We start from the raw sequence: 23,347 nt of genomic DNA on the forward strand, positions 1-23,347 counted from the left end.
ACAAAGTTTGCAAATGTATTAAAAAGCAAAAACTGTATCACATTGATGTAAGTGCCCCTCATTTCTCTTGATCATCACTGAGATATTTCTACACCTTGCTTGCAGTGCACCTGTGGTAAATTCAATTTATTGGTCATGATCCGGAAAGGCACACACTTGTCTATATCAGGCCTCACAGCTGATAATGCACATCCGAGCAGAAGCCAAGCCATGATGTGAACTGCTATTAGAAGCTCTAATAGCATTGGGGTGAAGGACGACCTTTTTGGGTTAGGGTTGCCATGGTGATTCGTAGTATCAGGGCTCCATTGATGATGGATTTGTAATAGTCGTCACAGATGCGCTTATCTCAGGGGGTCAACACACTCAGAGGTGAATGAACTAACTCGGAGCAGCCTTTCTGGGAGCGTTGTTTCCCATGCATCCTGATGAACCCTGCATCAGCTCACAGTGGCAGTCTGGAATAGACCCCAGAAATCCAAGCAAGGGTTAAATATGCCTTAAACCCAATTCCGATACCAACACTCATAATACTCAGACCATGAGTAGGCATTTCACCGCTAACTTAGTAAATTAACAACACGAAAGCTTCAAAAACGCGCATGCCACAACAACCCTTAAGAAAAATCCAAGCTGTGCAGGAGATTAATGCACAAGTCACGTCAACAAAAACACTGCATGTGTGTGTATCCAGCAGCAAAACAGCAGAAGTCCACCAGGAGGAAACAGTGGAAACTTACCTCGGTAAAGCGAAGCGGTGACCTCGGACTTGCTGGGGCCCCAAACCTGCAGACATCCCCGGGAGGAGGACTCTGCTCCCAGCCCGAGGGTGCAGCAGTCCGGCAGTTTCTCCACACGGGCTCCTGAAACCACACGTTGGCAGGCGGGTTTGTTGTTAAAGCTCATGTTCATTCATAGGAGCAGCAAGCGTTTGCAGCAATTGTATGTGCAGTGTAGCAACAGTAGAAAAAAAGTTTACTAGAGCAAAACATGTGTTTAAGGTGCGGAGATCACGTCACCACTCCCCTGATTGGTCAATCAGTTAATTAGCCTTGTTGGCTCCTTCCTGTATCCATTATATTGCTGCAAATCTCTTATTTCTAATTATTGAATTTGTTTGTTTTGAAAAAAAAAAACAAAGTGTTGTTGCTCAGCGACCACCAGCTTTGAATAGACATTATGGAAGTGCAAAAAAAAAAAAAGAAATGATAATGATTGATTGCTAATTACAACTAAAAACTGTTCTCTAAAAATGAACATGTACAAACACCACACAGTCTTAAAGGTTAGATGAGCAGCGCTCACACATTAGCACCAAGAACTTGGCTCATTAGCAGCTTGCTTATTTGTATATGTTTGCTGTAAATGCAACTGTCATCAAGTGAGTGGTAGGTTATTCTGTAAAGTGCAGTGGGTTGTAATGCACAGAGGGTTAAAGTGACGTGTACAGCCATCACTGTCAGTGGATGCTGTGGATGCAGAAAAGCTTTAAGTGTTGTCTGAGGGCAAGATTAAGTTGGATAGGTGTTATAGTTCATGGGAGGGGCCATGGGGGCGTTGGCCTGGATGTGCAAGTTGTTGAGGATGCACACAGCCAGAGGGAAGAAGTTGTTGCAGCCTGTTGCAGCCTGGTTGCAGAGGCCCTGAGGCTGCAGTACTTGCATTGCTAAATCAGTGGAGCACATAGGTCAGTCATTATTTAACCCACAGAACTTTGAAATGTTTTTCTGTTTTTTTTTTTTTTCATTTGCTTGTTTTTCTGTTTTGTTTAGTTTTTTGTTTTTTGCCCTTTTTATATCTTCATCACAGAGCAGACTGGAAATGAGGGAGAGAGATGGGGAAAGCCTGAATCGAACCAGTGATTTGGTAATCACAGGTTTAGTGCCTTAATCTTAAGGCCGCCCACAAACTTCTTCAATTCTAGTGGAGGCTTCATGCAGCTTGCAGCATGCAGGACCCTAAATATGTCAGACTGAATTTGGAGGAAATGTGTATTAAATGATGCAAAAATCATCTACAATATTTTTTACTGCACTTAATGGTGCAGACATAAAAATCAAGTAGTCTTAGGCTTGAATATTTGACTCAGTGTAAACATCATAAAGCTTCAAACCCGATAGACTGTTAGTGTGGAAAAAGATCATTTATAGGGCAAAGTACAGCACTTTGATGTTAGAAGTGCTTATAGTAAAATGTGTATATATTGATGGGCACCAGTTGTACAATTTTCCATATAACCATCTGCACATTCCTCAATATTATCCATAAAATGACTCCACTAAACCCGTGTTGTCTGAGAGGCAACCTGCAGCACTCTAAAATTGCACTGGTGAAAATCTTCAGCACATATTTGACAGTTTATGATAAAAGAGCTCGGCTTCCTTTCAAGAGAAAACCTTTTGCACTCCATCTCCCACGTTTCCAAGTTAATGACAGTGTCACGCTACTCCTTGCGCTTGGCAGGCTGTTACCCACCCATCGTCTCTGAAGCGCGTAACCTCATTAGTTAGTGGACTATGTGCAAGGTGTACAGAGGCTGCATGATTTGTAATGAATAGAGATGAGTAATGCTACTCAGTTTAATTTATATGACAAGAAGGGAAATGCTTCTGCTTCAAGGGGTTTCCTGTCAACGATAACACAATAAAGTCATATCCAAGTCCAAGTCTACCTACTCCTGCTTTTAAATGTCATATCTCATATTTTCTTAAAATGAAGGTGTCCATATTCTTTGTGGACACCTACAGCTCCCATACTTCATTACATGCAGGCTCCTGGAAGCTGCCAGAGAAGCCTCTGATGGGCCTGAGGAATGCCTGAATATCCTTATCTCTCCTTTAGCACCTGTGACTGTTTAAATTAGCGAAATTACAGAAAAGAAACACAAGGATTCCACAGAAAGATTTTCAAGAATTTATTCTGAAAATAAGAAAGCATGAGACAAAATCCTGTTTGTTTCACAATCATACTTTATTATAACAGAAATACAACCAGTAGACAGTGAAAACCAGGAAAACAAACAGAGAATGAGGTTTCTCTTTCATCTTGTACTGAGATCAGCAGCTTTATGTTTCTCTGTTAACATGCCGTTGAGCATCTATGATCCAGATTAATGAAAAGCACTGTCAAGGTCGTGCCTCTCACTGCAGGATACAGCACTTCCACCTGTGGCCTCTCATTGATGGCAGAGCACCATCCTCTGCCCTGATGTTTAATATTTTGACTCTCCCCTACAGTCAAACACAGGTAAACACGCCTGGATGTTACTGGTCTAACATGCAAGCAGTTTTGATGGAAATAACTTATGAAAGAAAGATAGTAAAAGGTGAAAGAGCTTCAATGGGAAATAATCAGAGTTTTGGTTCAACCTTTATTGCTCTCTCACATCACTTCCTAAAAAGTATGATCAGCTCTGCAAACACAGACAAACTGGGAAAAAAGAAAGATAGAGAGAAATCAAAGCAGGTACCAAATGAATACAAATAGCTTCTAAATCCAGTCTATTCATTCAGCCTTAACAACTAATGTCATTTAAAGTGCTTCAGATTAGAATTTTAAAATTAAAATAAAAAAAATAATAAATAAAAAAAAAGCTTTATTAGCTTTTTTTCATTTGCATAAAAGGTTACTAAAATATAGTGTAGCGTTCCCTCATCTTTTTGCTTCAAACAATATTGCACAGTATTCTGGCGACAGTGCTTAACAGCAGAAAGCAGCCGATACTGGAGATAATGTAGTGATAAATAGGGTGACCTTGCATATTATGTGAAGAAAATATGAACAGCTACACTACGTTCTGTGCTTTATCTGCTAACACTTTAAACCTCTAGATAGAAATTCAGATATGACAGTGACAACTGTAACACTTGAGAAGTGGATCAATGGACTATACTGTGTCTGTTGCTGCTTGTAAATATATAATATAACAAACCACAAGTCAAGTATAGTAAGAATAGTAGAGTTACTCCAGAAATAAACAAAGGCATTGTTTCAAGCTTTGGATTTTACTTTTACTTTAACCATCATCAGGAGCAGGTAGAGGGGGCCAGGAGGCAGCTCTCTCCAAACGATGGTTTTAAAGATGCATTAACAGATTTTTTTTAGCCATAAGCTGTAAACACCGCCACACAATCACCTTAAAAAGTTGATATTCACATATGTTAGAAAACAGTAGCTTGCAGTATTTACTAGTTCAGCAGATGCGTAGCAGAATTAGCTTTCACTTGCGGTCATGTTTGTGTCCACCTGACAAATGCAAATCCAATAATTGTTTCTCTGTTTGGCTCTCCATCGACTGCTGAGGGAAAAATCTGGCCCCTTAGCTGCTTATTGCTCCACTATGTTCACCTGCTAGCCACTGACTTTATTTGTCTCTGGGTATGGAGCTGGGCAAGTGGTGCACAGTGGATTTACCAAACCTTTTTTTGCTAAAACAATACAATGCTCCACAGGACTGAGGCAAACTGTAGACTCCTTTTACATACACATAATCATATGATCCATTGTTAATATGAAAATATTTCATATAGCAGCTTTAAAGCAAAACCAAGAGCTTGAAACTGTAAGTATGCCTCTGTTTTTGTTTTTTTATTTGGGGGAGTTGAGTCACTCTACTATATGTTCTAAACACCAGTGAATTTCTGGTTGCAAGTCAAGTAACGTGTCTTTGTTGATGTGCATCGTCATTGTATTGCAAAAAAACATCTTCAAAGATACATAGTGTGTACTAAGTGCTGAAATGCAGTTTTGTGCCATTCAGAGTAGTAATATAGAACAGCATGGCCCCTTTGGTAACATTTTTCCTGTCGTGTCATGCAGCTGAAATATTAGTAAGTCTGCTCACAAAACAAAGTGAATCAAGAGCCCATGGTAGAATTGATCCAAGTTGGTGCAGAGAGTTTTCAGCCCAGTTGTGATTTTGTTAAAGTGTAGCTAGCAAGACTGATTGGCTTGACTGCTAAACTGAGCAGGGACATTGATTTGGAGATAGGGTGGCACTGCCCTGCTTTCCCTGGCATGGGTTTGCCTTTGGCCTGTGGGCAGACAAATCTCTCTCTCTCTCTCTCTCTCTCTCACACACACACACACATATATACACACACTCTTCCAAGAATGAAACACTGGCAGCCAGAGGTGTCTGGAGACACACACACACATACACAGGCAAACACACAGCAGGCAACATTGATTTCCTGTTTGGCATTACTAAGCAGTGAGTGACACAGCTGTGGGGACCAGGCTATTCTCTGGACAACAGCGCACACAAACAAACTATGCTATGTCTTCTCTCTCTCTCTCTCATTCACACCGTCATGACATTTTACAAACATCCATCTTATCTTGATCGTTCACAAGTTCATCACCACATCTCTTAATCTTGTCTCTTTCCTGCTGCTCCATCTTACTGTCTCTCACTGAGCATCTTTCCCATCCTCTGTATGCATCTTTCTGTCTCCGTTTCCGTTTTCATTAAAAGAAATGAGTTTTTCTTGGCTTCACAGAGCGGTGTTGACTGCTTGGATGCTTCTGCACAATGTTGAGCCATCCAACAGGTAAACATGTTTTATCAGCCACATGGATCCACGCTCAGAAACACACACACACAAGCCTCTACCTATTTCCGCGGTAATCTAGAGGCAGCCATTTTTATTTGGCTACAGATGGGTCGGGTTTTTTTGAGAGCAACACTAACACATTTTTATGCACTTTGGTATAGAATTCAAAGTGTGTGTTGCTGCTCTTGTGCAGCCACTGGGAGGTGCGACGTTATGTGTATACTCCCTCTGAGTTTGTGTCTCTTTGAGTTTTGTCAGAGTTCCTGTACATGTGAGTCTATGTGTATGCATGTGATGTGTGTGTGTGTGTGTGTGCATGTCGTTCTCTCTCTGTCTCACTCTGTCTATATAGGGTGCATTATTGGACGCAGTAGACCGGACAGTGCCAGAGGCGTACACCAAGTGGTCACGCGGCGTGACAGAGAAGAGAGCAAAGTTGCTGTCAGAAGGCCTTTTTAACACACTGCTGCTCTCCGTTAGGGGACATTTCGGGAGCGTTTGACTGCAAAAGGGTTCCGCAAAGGAGAGATAAACACAATTCTCAAAAACTCCCAGAGAAACACCTCTAAAGCCCCGAAGGCTCCCTACCTGAAAATACCACGCTAATACCTTTGATGTTCCCAAAGAGATGTGCAAGAGAGTGAGAGAAGGAGAGAGACAGGGGAAAAAAACAGCTCTCACACACTCACACACACACACACACACACACACACACACACACACACACACACACCAGGCAGCAGCTTCCCACATCTAATGAATCCCTGTTAGCTGATATTTCCATGTGTGGGTTATTGAAGGAGATAGTTCAAGGAGGTCAGCACGCATTGCAAAAACGTCCCTCTTAATAAGTTATTTAATTCACTCCAAAATTCTCTTTTCTTAAATCAAGTGTCACTTTTCCCTCCTGAATTTCACTTGTTAAATATTCTTGCAACAAACTGCGAGGTCTTAAAATGAGGCAGCTGATGGAACCAACATGGAAAGTTCCCAGCACTTCTGAAACAAATTTATTTGCACTGGAAACAAGTGACATTTCCTCTTTTTTTTTTTTTGTGTTGTGGTTGTCTTATCAAGGACTATAATATCCAGTAAGGGAATAAATTAGCTTTGTTGCCTGCTGTCCGCTCTCTCATCAAACTTCCAGTTACTCTTCACTATTTTCTATCAAAAAATGCACAAAGTAATCCTGAAATAACAGACACTTCAGAGTGTTGGAGTACTTTGTGTGTGTTTGCGCATGTCTATGAGCGAGCCCACATTGTACCTGAGCTCACTTAAGTGTGTGAGTGCTTCATTACACTGCTCTTTTCCACATTACCGGAGCGAATTCCTCACTTTCATACCGTTTCCTCCAAATCATATCTCTGCCACCAGCATGATATTTCCATCTGGGTTGCATTAACACAGAAGATCTGTGACCCCTTCTGCTAATATGTGTAGGGTTCACAGTTTCGCTATGGCTTTGCGAGCTGACCTAGAAACATGTATGCACCTACAGTATGGAGATGTTTCCCTCTTTGTCCCTCACCTCTTGGTTTCTCATCTCTCTATCTCCCTCTCAGACACACACACTCATTTATACAAACACATATTTCCATTATGGCAGTGACAGCTCCAGAGAGTTTTGACAAATTTGCTTTTCACTCACTTGCACCTATTTCATATCTACTGTTGTTTTATTCTTTTTTTTTTCTTTCTTTCTCACTTTTTGTTTTTGCCTCCATCTTCCCCTGGGCTTTCTATTACACAGCAAAGGTCACGTTCATGTCACCTCAGAGTTTAAAACCAAACGCACCTGTGTGTCAGGAGGGCGCAGCTGTGTACGGACAAGTGAACTTAGACTTTAAAATGTGGTAATAGCCAGCGGGTATTACAAAAGAAAACAAAAGGCTGACTTCTCTGAATGGAAAGACTCTTTCTTTGCATCAGCAGGATTCACGGGTATGTGCAGAGCTGGTAAACTGGACATTTTGTTCACACTGTGGATTGTTGAGAAGATAAGATCCTGCTACATACTATATTGCGATCAGTCAGTCAGGCAGTGAGAAACGATACTGTACAGCAGTCACAATACCAGTGTCACTGAATGGTCCAAATGGGTAAACATACTCGATGTATGTTCTTTTGATATTTAAAAGGTAAAACTATTTCACTGTAACTATGGCTGGAGGGGGTGGGCCGGGAGTGAGGAATAAATATCAATGTCAGAGTGATTCCAGGTTTTGATGGGTGGATTTAGGCTCCTCAGGGAATCTTTGGCTTGGGGAGGCATGATCGACTCAAAGGGATCAGGATCTTAGCTGACCCCGGGTTTTTGAGCGTCCCCTGCTCAGGCTCCAGCGGGCTGGACTCGGTGCACTGTGGATCCCTACAAGGGTCTGATGATCTGCCCGGCTGAAGCAGTGAAGTGTGACGTAAACTCAGAGCCTGCACCTGGGGTCCGGCGTTAAAGCAGGGAAGACCTCTAGACGGAGGGGGCAGCTGCTTGGCCCGGTTAGTCAGAGGCCCTAAGGAGGACCCCAGCCTCAGAGAGGCAAAGCCACTGGTGCCCGCTGACTTGAGTGCAGGGAGAGACACACGCTTCTGAAGGCGGGGAGGCTGCAGCATGCGAGGCCAAGATGAACCGGCAGATCTAGGGGTGACAGAGTTCTGCAGCATCACAGCAGGAGCACTCCACTCATGCTGCACTGCAGACTGAGCTGCTGATGCTGGACTGTCTCGAGCTTTTACCCCCTGTGGAGCCCCAGAGCCGAGGCAGTGCAGGTGGGTACTGAGGAGATGACTCAGCTTGTCGGGCTCTGCTGGGCTGGACACATCTGCCATAAGGCCTTCAAGAGGACGATCAGCATCTACATGGGTTCCTTCGTCTGTTGTACTCCTTGTGAGGTCACTGTGGCCCTCGGTGGGGGGAGTTTTTACTGTTCTTCCCTGGTGGAGGTGCTCGTTGAGGCAGGGGTTGAAAGGCTGTAGTATTTGAGGCTGCAGAAAAGAAGAAAGATATTTCAGTTATATACAAAAACGGGTATAAAAGAATCATGGAGCTGTCAGTGCATAATGAGGTAAGACTCAGTCGTTTTATCATGTCCCAGAAATGGCTGGTTTTAAAAAATGTCCCCTTTTTGGCTTCTTTGATCCCCATGGAATCCAGGCTTTCGAATATCTGCAAAGGAAATTCTGAATCAAAAAGCAAACTGAAGATTTTGACTTTCTTCGACTCGTTTATTTACTCTTTAATATCACTGCCTGTTTCCACTGCCAGTCGCTGAACTATTACTGGAATGGGAGAGGCAAAGTCACAGAGGAAGCCCTGAATCAGCGTTTAAAAACAAACAGAGGAGAATAACCTTGCCATGCAAGTGCCTGGAATCCACTGAAGTCTTTGAGTCATTTTGTGAGCGGGCTTCAAAACATTCACACTGAGCTACGATGCCTGCTGCCTGTGTGAGAATGTACTGAGACGTTGACCACATGAAATTTAGACCTACCATGGTGTTGTCCTGCACTAGGGGACATTCAGGTTACTGTGTGCACATAAAATCGTGAGCACCCATACAATCTACTGCAATCTTTTAAGAGCACCGCCTTAGGGAAGCTTATTATGTTGCATATTTATGGTGAGAACCACCTCTGTAACACAGACTCAATAAAAACTCATTAGATTTAGCATTTGTTTCAACACTCCTATATTAAATTGGTTTAGACCGTACAACTGTTCATGATATATCTTCACAGCTCCACTTAAAAAAAAAAGAGGAATGTAGATCATTTTCCTTTTAGAAAAGAAACCACTATATTCCCAGAAGATGTACAGTGCCATAAGATAACTTTCACCTTTTTACAACAACCCTTCTCGACTACATTTCCAGATAAGCAGCAGAGTATGAGGCCACAAGTTCTTATTAGTTCATCCAACTATCAGTAAGAACAGAGTTGCTCAGATCAGGAGAAAACCTAATATTGAATTTCATATGAATATCTTATCCAGTATATGAGTCACTTTTCTGAATAGCTTATGACCACAGCATCTATAAAAATACTTTTTGTTACATCTTATGTTAGCCTACATAGTTTGAGACTGATTCTAGGGCACACTGATGGCAACACCAATCAGAGGACTGGCCTTTCTGTGTCCATGTCCTTTGAGCAGAACCTATAGAATCTAAATCTAACTGGGTCCATCTAGAGCTACTAAAAAGCAGAACTTTTCATCAGAAACATACCCACTGTGAAAGTAAAATGGTCTCAGAGGATGTGAAATGCACAGTATAGCTGTGCAGGTCAGGCAGCTCTGCCTGTTTCCACCATGGGTCATTTATATTGTGAGTGGGAGTAGATGTCCGAGGCCACAGCTCCATCTCCTGGTCCCCTGCCACAATGCGTCCACTACCGTGTTATAAAACCCTCGTCTATCTCTCAGTCTTAAGTTTGTTGTTGACAAACTAGTAAATAATGATTTTAGATTTCAAAGTTTATAATTTGAAAACTAATTTGAAAACTCCTAAATAAAGAATGTTTTTGTTGCGTCTTACAAAAGCTCCGATTAGCCTGCCACTCCAAGCATGAGCATGTTATTAAGTCTTTTATTTAGCTTTGCCATATCTCTCATTCCTATCATGATTCAGTCTGAGAGAGAACACTCCCTACTGACTCCCACAGCTTGTTCCAAATGCAAAAATTGCAGTTTATGTACCCAAAGTAAATCATCAAAAATAATCATCAAGTCGAATGGCATTATTAATATGACCTTATATCCTGTTTTGTTCCTATGTCATTTAAAACACAACAGACCACACTGAAGCCTTGTAGTACAGTGCAGTTCATGGTAAAAATACAGACTGAAATGTCCATTGTCATAGGAAAATTGAACATATGTGACACTAATTGCATGGTTTGCAATGAATGCATATTTTTTTAAATAAATTTTAATAGCTGGTACAGTTGGAAGAGGCCAGTGACAGCAACATGCAGTGTATAAATATATATATATATATATATATATGTGTGTGTGTGTGTGTGTGTGTGTGTGTGTAGGCTCACAGTCAATTATTTGCATCTACAGCTGTCTGCTATAGACATTAATAATTAGCAGCAATCATTTTGAGTACTTCACTGCACTGCCAAGAAGTAAACATCTCCGCTCTCTAATGAAGGCTATCACTTCAACAGAAAATCACCAGTCTAACCATGAAACATGGCAATCTGAGGCACACTGGAGATGTCAGGGCCCACCACAACCAGCCTCATCTGCAGCCTCTCTCACTATGAAAAATGGGATGTGATTAGAAAAGCAACATGCAAGAATATGAATAAGATGCTAATAAGATGTAAATAATCCCCTTCATGTTTGAAGGAAGACAATAGGACTTTAGTACATAAGCTGATGAGAGCAGCAGTATGGTGGCACTCCATTTCAAAGCCAAATTAGACTTCATACTATTATTATAATATAGGTGGTTGTGACAATGGCAATTTGAATTGTGTTTGAAATGAAGCTGTGGAAGGAGTGTGACAGCCAAGGAAGTGAGATTACTTGTCTTGTGCTTGCTGTGCTTAACTGTCTTTGATATTGAAGTCAGAATGAAGGCGATCGCTCAGGACAGCAGTAATATGCATTCATAGCCAATATCACAAGGTTGTTCTTAAACGTTACTCCTTTCAATACACTTTATCCCAGCCTTTCAAGATGAAGACTGTGAATAATAAGTGTCTGTTCAATGGATAAAATATAGTAAAACAAATTCACACAGAGAGATTTACCAATGCATGCACCACAGTTCCTACATACGCAATTTGACTGAGTGGGAGAAATGAAAATGACACCAGTGTAAAACTGAAAATAACGAGAGCACAACAACACTACAGAACTATTTTCAAAAATCAAACAAAAAATGTCAGGTATATTAAATATGAAAAAGAAAGATCACAACTAAACAGTGTCTTTGCTACCCCAAACTCTCAATCATTAAGAAGAGCAGACCAAAGATCCACAAAGGAATACACAAATTAAAAACTGAAACCCAATGCAGAGCATGCAAACGCAGATGAAGGAGGGCATGCTTCTGTCGTTCCACATGACACCAAACCACAGCTCAGCGTGCAAGAGAGCTGGGGTCAGTGTCAGCAGCATGTTGACTTCATGTTAAAGAAAGGATTACTGTACCACGCTGTGTCAGTGAAGTACTGCACTAGGCGCTCCACTCCTTGCCATAGGCATTACGTGTGGGGAGGCAGAGGTAGAAGAAGAACATGGGAGATTCATTTTCAGATTTTTGAGTAATTGTGCACAGAGATGAGACGTAGAGAGGAAAAGGTTAAAAGACAGGGAGGGAGGGTGGAGAGGGATGCAGGAGAAAGAGAGAGAGAGAGGAAAGGAGGTGGGTACAGACATGGAAGACAGACACTTGTTGGGGTTAAGAAGTTTAAATCCAGAATTAACACGCAGCCCATCCTTGCAAGAAAAGGTCGCACAATAGTTCAACAAACAAACCAATTAAATGCATAAATATAATTATCACTGCCTCCATTCATTGAGATGTGTGTGAATAGGTCCAATTGCTTCTCAAATTCCAGAACTGCCAGTTTCTATTTTCTATTTTGACGACCTTAATGACTGGCAAGAACTCTTTGCGGGTTTGTTTACAGCCAGAGCTCTCTATGGGGGGTCAGACCATTAGTGGTTTATCCAGCAACAGAAAACTACACTTGTTTTCCTCCCATCCGTTGTTTCTCATCTTCTATCTACATATGACTGCATACCAGCTATGTTCCAGCAAGTTACAGTGTCATTACCTTTTTCCTCCTACTCTTTCCCTCCCACTGTACAGATCTTCTTTTGATACCCTGTGTTTTGCTTAATTAGACCACGCTATCTACTGGTGGGAGAAAATGCATGTTGACTGAATGCTCGGTTGTACTCACATACAGTATTTGTCAAAACAGTCTATAAAACACAAGTGCACTTGATATTGAAATAACCTGAGATACTAAAAAAAAAACCACACACCTGTGCTACATTTCTTTTCACCTTCCCGCTTGATACAAAGCTGAGCCCTGCTGGGATAGTTCAAAGGAGCACAGCGTGGGCTGCCTTCTTTATTTTTGATCTTCACTCTCTCACATACAGTATGTGCATTTTCAGAGGTCTGTTTACCGACTGTCATTCTCTTTACCTGGCTCCCCTACTTGCCACCTCATCAGTGCTGCATAATACAAAAGCTTTGTTGTGGGATTCACTGAGATGGGTGAGGTTGTTGTGACTGAACTGTCATTGTTTCTGCAGTCCCATCTTTCTCAATGAAGTCAAACTGCTTTAGTTGATTGAGAAATGTTGCAAAGATTGGGTTTTGGTCATGTGTACTATTTGTTCAAGGACAGAAGACACATCCTCTGATAGGGGGACTATAATATCACTTAATTCCATTATATATTGACACTATTATCACTGCAAATAAAACAGTGGTGGGAGGTAAAGTAGGGCTTTGAAATACAGGTATCTGCAGGTTTGAGAAAGTCAGCAAACTGAAATATTTCCGTCTGAACACAGCTAATAAAGGGGAGCTGAAATTTTCTAGTGGCACAGGAAAAAGACACCAGAAAATTAATTGTTAAGGGACAAGAAGTCAGACTGTTTTTTGTAAAACAAACAAGAGAAACTACTTTGCATGTTATTAATCTTGTTCCAAATTAATCTAAAAGCAAACATACAGCACAAACAGTCCTGTAATTGCACAGTGAAAAAAGACTGCTGCTAACTGGAAAAAGATATCTCAGTAGTTTTAGAGGGTTTTAATTGGAGATACAGTCAAACTTTCTCCGGCTATTTACAGACCCCTGGATATGTTGTGTTATAAAAAGATGGAGAAGAGGCAGCAAAGGATGTTAGTGACTCACTCTGTCTGCGCTGGGGCATGCTGGTACGGGTCAAGCCCTGGTGTTGTGCCTGCCACGGGGACAGCATGGGGGTGGGCAGCACACCCTATGCAGAAAAAACACAAAGGACAAAAAGGCATGACGTACCAGAACACACACACACACACACACACGCACACACACGCACACACACACACACACACACACACACACACACACACACACAGAAGCTAGCTCACATGGTAGAAACACACTCACAGGCATAAACACTATGTTAATGAGTATGGATGCCACTCAACGCAGCACACAGCAACACACATGCACACACACACACTGACACACACAGACTGTTACACTATGTCACTGTTAAATGTCTCGTTCCTTAATGTTTGTTGCAAAGTTCTGGACCCTGACTTCAAACTACAAATGTACTGCAGAGGTTAGAAGCACGGCACTGAGAAATATTCAACACACACACCCACATAAAAGATTACTGTATACACTTATAAGTTCTCCACCACATAACTATATTAGGCTGTATCCAAACACAAACATGAACATGAAGCGAAACATTGCTTTCCACATGTTTTGCCATTATAATATACAGTTTATTTGCTAATTTAGCATTTCTAAAACCCAGGAGATTATTTTCTCACTTTGTTTGGCACAATATGAAAGTGTGCTCATTATCCTATAAAACATCTGCTACCTGGAGACTTCCAGTCATCTTTATGTTGTTTTTCCTAAGGCTACTGTGGAATATGTTTTTTCCCCTCGACTATATAATTGTTATACTTTTTTTATATAAATCAAATCCATTACCACCCTCTCCAGAGGCTGGCCAACAATCCATTGTACACTTCATCACAGGTAGGGCAAAAAACTAAGTGATAATGGGATGTTAAATAGTTTTCACAGGTGAGCCAAGCAAACCAAAAGCACTGCCATCCAACTTTTCCACCCATCACTGTGAAAGCTGACAGGCCCAAGTTTTATACGCTGCGAGAGGAAGTGGGGTGATTTTTCATTAAGCTGTGACACCATCACTGGTTGCGAATTTGATGCATGTCTACTGAATGTGCTGCAGATATTTCTCTGAGGTCTTGAGTTACACAGCAAGACGAAGATAATAAATCTGCACTTACAGTATAATTAATTACAGAAAGCGTCAAATCAATAGGGGTTTATCCACTTTGTAGGGGTAAGTACAGCATTTAACTGAAGCACAATGTGACAGGTATCAAAGTTCGTGTGACTATTTGTGACTGCTCTAAATAAATAGTACATTTCAGTGTTTCTTAGCACATCTACGACAACATTTAGTTTCACCAGCATCCACACACAAATGTGCCTGAAAGAATTCAAGCCCTTTTCTTAATACAACACCTATCTTCAGGTTAAGCAATTCAAAGATCCATTGCCCCGATTGGGAGAGTCAAAGTGAGGGAGCAGCAGAGCCATCAAGTGAAGCAGACAGACACACTAAAACCTTATAAAACGCTACTCTTTTCCTCAGATGTTGTGAGGGCCACCTCTCAAATTCAACAGTAATAGAGAAAAAGAGAGGCACTAAATCTGTCAGAGGGAAGAAGAAACACAGAGATAAAAGACGAAAAGGGGAAGGTAGCAACTTCCCAGCAGGTCCAGCCCAGGCTGTTTTAGACCAGGCCTCCTGGTGCGACTCCTTGAGGAGAGAGGAATGAGTTCCACTGATCTGCTCTCGTCCATGTCCTTCCTTGAACACCAACAACTGTTTCAGCAGGCGGTCTCAGCAGAAGCCTCCCGTTGAGGCTTCATTTACGGAGAGAAAAACCTTCAGCGATGAGAACAAGTGGGTATGTTGGAGGGCTCTTGAATTATCCTGACGGTGTCTGGCAGCTTTATTAGACCTCCGCTGCAGCTTAGCCTGTCAATTTTCTTTCAGTTTTTCCATCACTGTAAAGGCTCTCCATAGAAAGGGCCAACAGAGCTTCACAAGGGCAGACACAGAAAGTGGGAAAATATGAAGGTTTTTCATATTCCATCAATTTCAACAAAACTTTATTTCTCGCCCACCTACACAGAGACCCTGTGTTCAATACCTGGTAGCCGTACTTCCTGCTTGGTCCTCTCAACAAACAAAACTGTTCCTGAGCGGAAAGCAAATGAGGGTTCCTTGTAGTCACAACTGTTTGGTCAGGCCTGTACAGTGGGGAAAGCTTAAACCATCCATGCATTACAACATCTTGGTAAAGCTGGAGAGGTAGAGGTAGTACTCGCAGTGGAGCCTGGCCGTCCAAATGTGAAGAAAAGAGGTGCAAAATCTTAGAGGATAAATAAAATATATGTTCAACTTTTTAATAAGTAGCATCCAATTAAATCTATGATCAAACTTCACAAACTATATATGAATGTAAAAGCACAGAGCCTGGGGATTTTATCAGTGTAAAGCATTTTAAGATCCCAATGTGACTGCATTCAGGACAGAACAAATTTAAACATTTAAAAAAATGAGGGAACAACCTTACATTAGCATGTTTGTTCCTCCGTCTGTAAAGATTTACCATCAGTTTAGACAATTCCACCTTTTTGACTGTTTTTTAAGGACTTGAAAGAGCTTGAATGACTTAGCTCACAACGTAAAAATATCAAGTAATTAACAAAATAGTTCAGTTGTGTTTTAAAATATAACTCTCCTCGACAGAAATAACCACCACAAGCAAGCGGTAGTAGCGGTATGTTCACTTGACATCTCTCTCGTAGGGAAATGCACTCTCAGGATTAGTTAACCTCCCTCATCTGTGCAAACTCCCAAAAGCAGATGGTGAAACTTGGCGAAGTTGCACAAGAATTTAAAAGTCATGTAAAAGTTGCTCTTTCTGATCCCACAACCTCATCATCAAATGACAACAGTATTTAGAAGAAACAGTGATGCTGTGTCCCTGAATCAGTCTCTCTCTGCTTCAATCCCCTCATCTGCTGCACAGAGCTTCTCTTGGTTGCTTACAGCTAATACCTCAGGTCTGGCCACAATGTCTTACTTCACAGAGCTTGGCAAATGAAATCCTCACCTGTCCAAGATGACTCAGCTGTGTGAGCGTGTGTTAATGAGTGTGCATTAGTTAGTAGGTTAGCGTGTGACGGTGTGTCTGTGATGCAAGGGGGCAGACAGAAGGGGATGTGGGTGGAGGGGTAATGTCAGGATCTGAGAGGGGGGGGGGGGGTGTGGGGGGGGCTGTTCTTTCAACCTACAGCTTGACACAGATCACTAACCCTGTTCAATCCTCCTGCCTCTCACTTCCCTGTCCCCACTCACCCCCCCACCCCTCTCTCTTTCTCTGTGACAGCAAATTGATCTAATTACAAGTGAGGTGAGAAGGAGAGAGGTAATGTCAAAGAACGAATGACTGAGACAAAAATACAGGGAAACAAAGTTATAGCTGAAGCAAGAAAGAAAATAATAGATCGGAAGAGCAGGGGCGATAAAAAGACATAAAGAGAAGAAGAAGAGAGGATGTTTAAAAGGCAAAGAGGGAGTGGGAGGGTAGCTGTAATTATCCTCTCTGTCTGCCACTGATGAAACACTGCCTATTGTGTTGCCATTGTTTCACTGCTGCTGCTCATCTGCATGTTTGTTTATCTGGGTTATTAACAAGGTCGGCTCCCCAGTCCTCAGTCTGCTGAACTCATTGTTCAGTCACACTGAGTGTACCCTGTACTCAAATGCCAGAGATACATGTAGCACATCCCACACATATGCAGACAATAAGGGTCTCTCTCTCTCTCACACACACACACATAAGAAAAGACACACACACACACAGATACACACAAACACAAGGCCGCATAGTTTTCTATTGTGCTACGCCTGAAATGACTAAAATCGTATTGCTCATTTTTTTATTTGTCACGAGAGGCAGAGGAGGCACAGAAAAGATTTCTGCTGCTGCGACTGCTCTGGGGAGCTTTTAAAGCAGATTATTTCCTACAAGTGACATTTATGTAGTTTCTTATGTCACACTACATGTACATCTTACTACTACGAATATTTGTCTGCACCTTGCACATTGTCAGTCATATACTCATACCAAATTATGAGACTTTTCTTTTTTCCTGAGCACGTCATTGGACTCAAAATTGGATCGTAAACAGATTAAGAAGGGAAAGCTGTGGGAGCTGGTGTCCAGAGCAGTTGGTTGGGATACATTGCCAAAGCTTTCCTACAGACTGTGAAGAAGTTAGGAGATGAGAACATCCCACATCTTCACAAACAGTGAAATTGATTAAAGCAGCTTATAAAACAAAAAAGAATATATCATCTGCCTGAAGATGCTCCATGAATAATGAATTATACACCAGAAAGTAAATGATCTTAAATACCCATATCTGAGGGTCATAAGCCAAGAGCTTATCCTTTTGTTAAGTTCAAAGCAGTGAGTTTTTTTTAAGTCCATGTTCAAGTTGTTGGCAAGACTCAACTCTAGTTCTTCCAGGACCAGGCTGTACATTGTACCCTCTGGGCCACTGATAAGACAACTTGATATCAGCATTAAAGCTATAAAAAGATTACAGCCTCTGGCCTTTGACATCAGAATTATTCTACACTGATCCTTCCAGCTTAGCACTCAAAAATACTATCAGAGGGCAAGAGCTACTCCACTGCTCTGATACAGCAGCACTCTAATTGTCAGAGGAGAGAAAAATCAACAAAAGAGAGCAAGAGGTAAAAAAACAATGAGGACAACATCACATTATGAATGTGTGTGTGTGTGTGTGTTTGTGTGTTGGAGTGCTGAAAAATTAATATTAGTGTATGAAATGGCAAAGGTTACTGTAGCCAGAGAGGCAAACTAAAATAAAAAATAAAAAAACACATTGAAAGATTGTGTGAAAAATAAGATAGGTAGAAGTTTAGCATTGTGTAAGGAACAATGTGAACCCAAGCCTGCTGAAGGTGCTAAACCTGTCAGTGTGATACCAAGAGCTTTGATACCATCTAAAAGCAAGAAAGACGGAGAAAGAAACCTCCCTTTTCTCTGTTATTTGTTTACTCTGTGCTCCCTGTTCTTGTTATCTTGTCAAAAAACACAACACAAAACTCGCAGCCAACATTCTGGAGGAACTGCATGCTCCGAAAAGTTAAATGCCACAAACATAATGTGTTCGTCCCCACAGCGCTGCAAAACACAGTGCAGGAAATAGTTTCCACTCTACTGATGATACAGTAATGTAGATTATAGGGATAAGAAAGAGCATGGTGGCAAACACAGAAATGTCGAAAAACCATTGTATTCTGAAGAATAGGCAACAAGACTGGATCAAAAACTAGCATATGGCTGGACTACATGTCTTCAATAATTGAGGACATAGTTGAAAACTGTTGTGGAACTGCTGTAAACAAGTGACATCATTGCATCCTAACTGCATTCTGCCTAGTGTCAGCGGGTTTCAGCCCCTTAACCGTTTGTTTCTGTCCTATTCTCTGTGCTCGCATATATAGTATTTTAATACAGCAGGTTTTTCTGTTTCTGTTGTCAGAAGAATTAGAGACTGAAACTGAGAAGCCCATTAAGACTATGTGTTAACCAGCAGTCACTTCCAAGCCATTTCCAAGCTGCTGCTCTGCTGCTGCTAAAATTCTGATTTGAAAACCACAAGGTCGTCAGACAAAATCACCAAACATAAGTTAAAGCTCAAAAGGAGGCGGAGGTGGTACCATCCTGATTGTGTATGTGCCTTCAACTGGCTCAAGCAAACACTTTTTACAAGAAGCACATCATTTTATTTTTCTTCCTTTGTCAGTTTTGGCAGTGCCTTTCCTGGTGCACTGTGCTGATTACAATACAGCACCACCGCATTGGCCTAATGCCACAACTGCAGTTACAAATGACAGAAATCTACGCAGCGCTTGTTAGACAATAGTATTTTTTGTCAGAATTTGTTGAGAGCTAGAGGTGGCACAAAATGACGCCCTGTCAGAGAGAAAGTTAGAAGTGATGTAAAATTTCTCTTATTTTGTGTCTAGCACAGAGCACAGCCTCCATCTGGGTAACAAACTGCTGCTCCGCCTCTCTGCCACTCACTGAGCAGAGGAGACACAGATGGAGGTGTGCCCTTCAATCACTGCTAACTCTCTTCTATGGAAAGTAGCTAAGGTTTGTGCTAAAGTTGCTAAAGCAGTTTGAAATTTCAGTGAATCTCTCGACAAATGCACTAAGTTGGCAGCACTGCTTCTTGTTCACACAGATTCATTTTGAAAGAGCAACATCCAATGATGAATCACACTAGGCCAGGCGACTGATGGTATAACCTGATCACTCAGTCACTCACTCAGTCAGTCATGCAGCCCCACTCTTGCAGTCCTGCCAAAAAACACAAACTCAGTCTTGTAGTGTTATCTGTTTTAGTGTGTTTTTATACACTAGACCGCCAGGTCAAAGACAGATGTTCCCGACATGGAGATGATCCCCACTGAGTACAGCAAGCTCTGCTTTGATAGTTGCCATAGCAACTGTTAAACCATATGCACTTGTGTTAAGCAGGGACCTACAGTAGTTATCGAGCCTGCTTGTTGTGTCCTTTATGTTTTCCTCTGTAGCCTGTGTGCACTACATTAAAATATACATCTGACTGAATATTTCCATCAGTGTTCAGCACCCAACTGGCTGGGCCTCATTTCTATTATCTATTATTACAGATAAAAAAAACATAGATAACACTGGAGATGTTTTTGGTATCATTTTTTAAATTCTATTCTTTTCTCTGTGTAATCTTCTTATATTGCTTATGTCTGCCTCACTGCATGTGAGTGTGCGTGTCACCCTTTTAGCTAGAAGCAGGTCAATTAGGGGAGTGTTTACTAGGCACCCTGCCTGTGGCACTCCTGCTATTGAATCAATACTTGGCTGCCACACAGCATGCTATTGTGGCATGATACATGCTGAGCATCCATCTATCAATCTTCCACCTTTCTCTCTCTCTGTCTGCTTCCTTCCTTCCATCAATCTTTCTCTCTTTTCCTCCCACCTTCCTACTGTACATCTTCTCTATCTCCATCACTCAAATATTAACACCAGCCTCTCAACTCCCTGTTCAGTGTTAGATGTGGGTTTTAAGAGTGTGAGACAGAGAGACAAGCACACTGACAATCTAAACTGCATCCTCGAGAGAAGGGTGTAGTTGTGGCTGGCCAGCGAGAGAGGCAGCAGATACCTTATTACACACTAACAGAGTTCTGTATCATTTATTTTATTCTTAACCTGTGCTGCTTCTTTTCCTGCTTCCCCTATCATGCTGCTTAAAAGCTTGTCATTCTGTAGAGCAGTCAAAACCAATCAAGGGAAACATAAAAAGGCAAAACCAGAGGGTACTGAATGTGTGTCCCTTTCAATATAACACCCACAGTGCAATTAGACCAACCTTAATTCAACTTTTAAATCTTAATCATGAAACTTTAAAAAACCACCCACATGACTGTCCTAGGTAATAAAAACTTAAAATTTTTGGTTATAATCTCTTGAACAAAAGATGAGCAATGTCTTCTGCACTTGGCTGATTTATGTTCATAAGTAAAAACTAGTGGCAATTCAAGGTTTAACATTTCCCAGCAGAAGCAATGGAATATCATAAGTTCTTACTCTGATTCAGCAACATACTGCACATGTGCCCTTGGTCACCAGTGCATCCTGATGTGAACATTAAGCTGTGATATGCACTGCTGCACCAGGAAAATGATGATATATAGTAACATCTTGGTAATTGCTGAAATAAGGTCAAACACACACATTTTATGCTTAACCAGGTTCAGATTTTTAGAAACCCTGCTCTGTGATACAGAGGTTGAAAGAGCACACTCCTCATGGGGTGCTGTTATCGGTGCTACAAATGTCTGGACTCACAGCGTGGCTGGGTGGTCTCCAGTACGTCTGGGTGGCCTTGTCATAGTGATGCTGCATCCGTCTGTCCATCTGTCTGTCGCTCTGTCGTAGTGAAGAGGGAGCCCTCTGGTGGTGGCACTGACACCTGACCTGACGTCCTTGGGCAGGCTGCGGGGGAAGAATGAACGAATCAACAAAAGAATACACCATGACTCAACAACAGAATGTTGTATCATTTATTTTCTTTTGAACCTGGGCTGCTTCTTTTCCCCACTTTCCATATCATGCTGCTAAAAGCTTGTCACTCTGTAGAGCAGCCAAATCCAATCAAACACAGCCAAGGAAATACATAAAAAGGCAAAACACTGTGCCAGTCTCAATACAACACCACCCACAGAGAAATTAGACCCATCTCGATTTAGCTTTTAAACCATTAGTGGCTTGACACACAAAAAAGTACTTACAATAGGTTCTTAGATAGGTTTCTTTGAAACATGACAAAAATCATGAAATTTGTTATTCCAAGTAAGATCTGTGAGAATGTTTGGTGTAATATCTCCCATTTACCAGCTGTCAAAGTGTACAACCTAAGCAAGCAGTAAAATAGCAGGGAAACCACCCACTCTGTTGTCATAGGTAATAAAAGCTTGAAAATATCAGTTATAGTCACTTGAACAAAAAATGAGCAGAATCTTCTGCATTTCAGTGATTTTAAATTCATAAATAAAAATTATTTCATCTTTCCAAGCAAAAGCAATGGAATATCATCTCGTTATTCTTTACTTTTTCAGATCTGATCCAAATGGGAAAAAAAAAAACTGGGAGACAGCAGCCTATCAAGCTTTGATTAGAACTAACAGGCATGGTTGCCAAATCAGGGAAATTCAAGCTCAGGTTGTAAATGGCTGGAATTGAAAAATCCTGGAGTGAATTAAACTCACTGACATTTACTTTACACACATCTTCACCTCCTTCATCAGTTTAAATGTTCCCTGACAAACCACTTTGACTCACTACCTGATGTGAGTATTACATGTGAATAGTCTCAAACTCAATCCAGTGAAACAGAATATCAGAGCGACTAATAATGTGCACTAAATCATTCTGTAAGCTTCTGTGTAAGAATTTCGTATTAAATGTCACTGCGTCTCTACGATGTATGTGAATAAATAGCAGTGCAACTTGTACTTGGCTGCAAAGACTACGGCAGAATCCAACACAACTTGCTAGTTTTTGCCAGCCTTGGTGGAAACTTCAATGCAGCTTGAACAAGAGGAACGTATAATCATGAGCAGTCTGCCTCAGCAGGAAGCAGCATCCAAAACTTCTTTCTGTCAAGCAGGACTGAGAAATCAACTTTCTATCTTTGATAGCTGCATGTTTCTCTCTCCTATTATTTCATTTTCTCTCCCTTTCTCTCCTCTCAGCCCTGCAAACACACACACACGCACACTCAGTATATACTGCAATAGACTTTCCCTCTGCCACACACAGCTCCTCTATTGTTTTCTCATTACTCGATTATGTTCAATTCAGACAACTGAGCCCCCCCCTTCTGTCTCTCGGATGTTTCACTGCAACACTTCACATTTCCTTGTTTACCTGACTCTTTACCACCAGTAATACTATCTTTTAATCAATTTCAAGGACAAACAGCAGGTCCAGTAGCCTTTGCCTTTTGACTTGAAGATATCATATGATCCAGATGACTAGCAATCTTCACAGACTCCGAACCAGTGTTAATCTAACTGGTATTTTCTCACAACCAAAAACTCCAGATTTGTGATCCAAGCCTTATATGTTTGTTTATCTGGCTTCATCACTGTTCAAGTCTGTGCTGCAGGGACATCGGAGGCCATGAGAACACAAACAGAATACCATATCCAGCATTCCTTCTAACCTAACTTCAGGTGCCCACACAGAGCTTCAACACAGAGTCCGGAGAGTAAATATCTCTGTCTCCCTCTTATCCTCTCTCTCGTTCCCCCAAAATCTTTACTCTTCCCACCTCTACATTCATTACTGTCAGGCACGGATCTGAAAATATGTCCTAGCTTTTTTTCT

General features: G+C 41.4%; 1 protein-coding gene across 6 annotated transcripts in view; it reads right to left on the minus strand.

Annotated features, from left to right (window-relative positions):
• Positions 1-2,951: 2,951 nt before the first annotated feature.
• ccser2a (coiled-coil serine-rich protein 2a) overlaps positions 2,952-23,347 on the minus strand; it is a 54,733-nt gene continuing 34,337 nt past the window's right edge. For 3 of the 6 annotated variants that reach the window (XM_071480233.1, XM_071480231.1, XM_071480232.1), the window contains exons 9-10: positions 21,305-21,451; positions 2,952-8,537 (exon numbers count right to left, since the gene is read on the minus strand). In XM_071480233.1, coding sequence (XP_071336334.1) covers positions 7,803-8,537; positions 21,305-21,451 — 882 coding nt within the window. In that variant the 3' untranslated portion in view covers positions 2,952-7,802. Of the gene's footprint in view, positions 8,538-13,448; positions 13,534-21,304; positions 21,452-23,347 lie in introns of all 6 variants that reach the window. The other 3 variants (XM_071480236.1, XM_071480235.1, XR_011691364.1) reach the window with 2 other exon arrangements.

The sequence above is a fragment of the Trachinotus anak genome, unplaced genomic scaffold (genome assembly GCF_046630095.1).
Source record: "Trachinotus anak isolate AG129_WGS33_773 ecotype Australia unplaced genomic scaffold, CSIRO_AGI_Tana_v1 ptg000007l, whole genome shotgun sequence".
Classification (NCBI taxonomy): domain Eukaryota; kingdom Metazoa; phylum Chordata; class Actinopteri; order Carangiformes; family Carangidae; genus Trachinotus; species Trachinotus anak.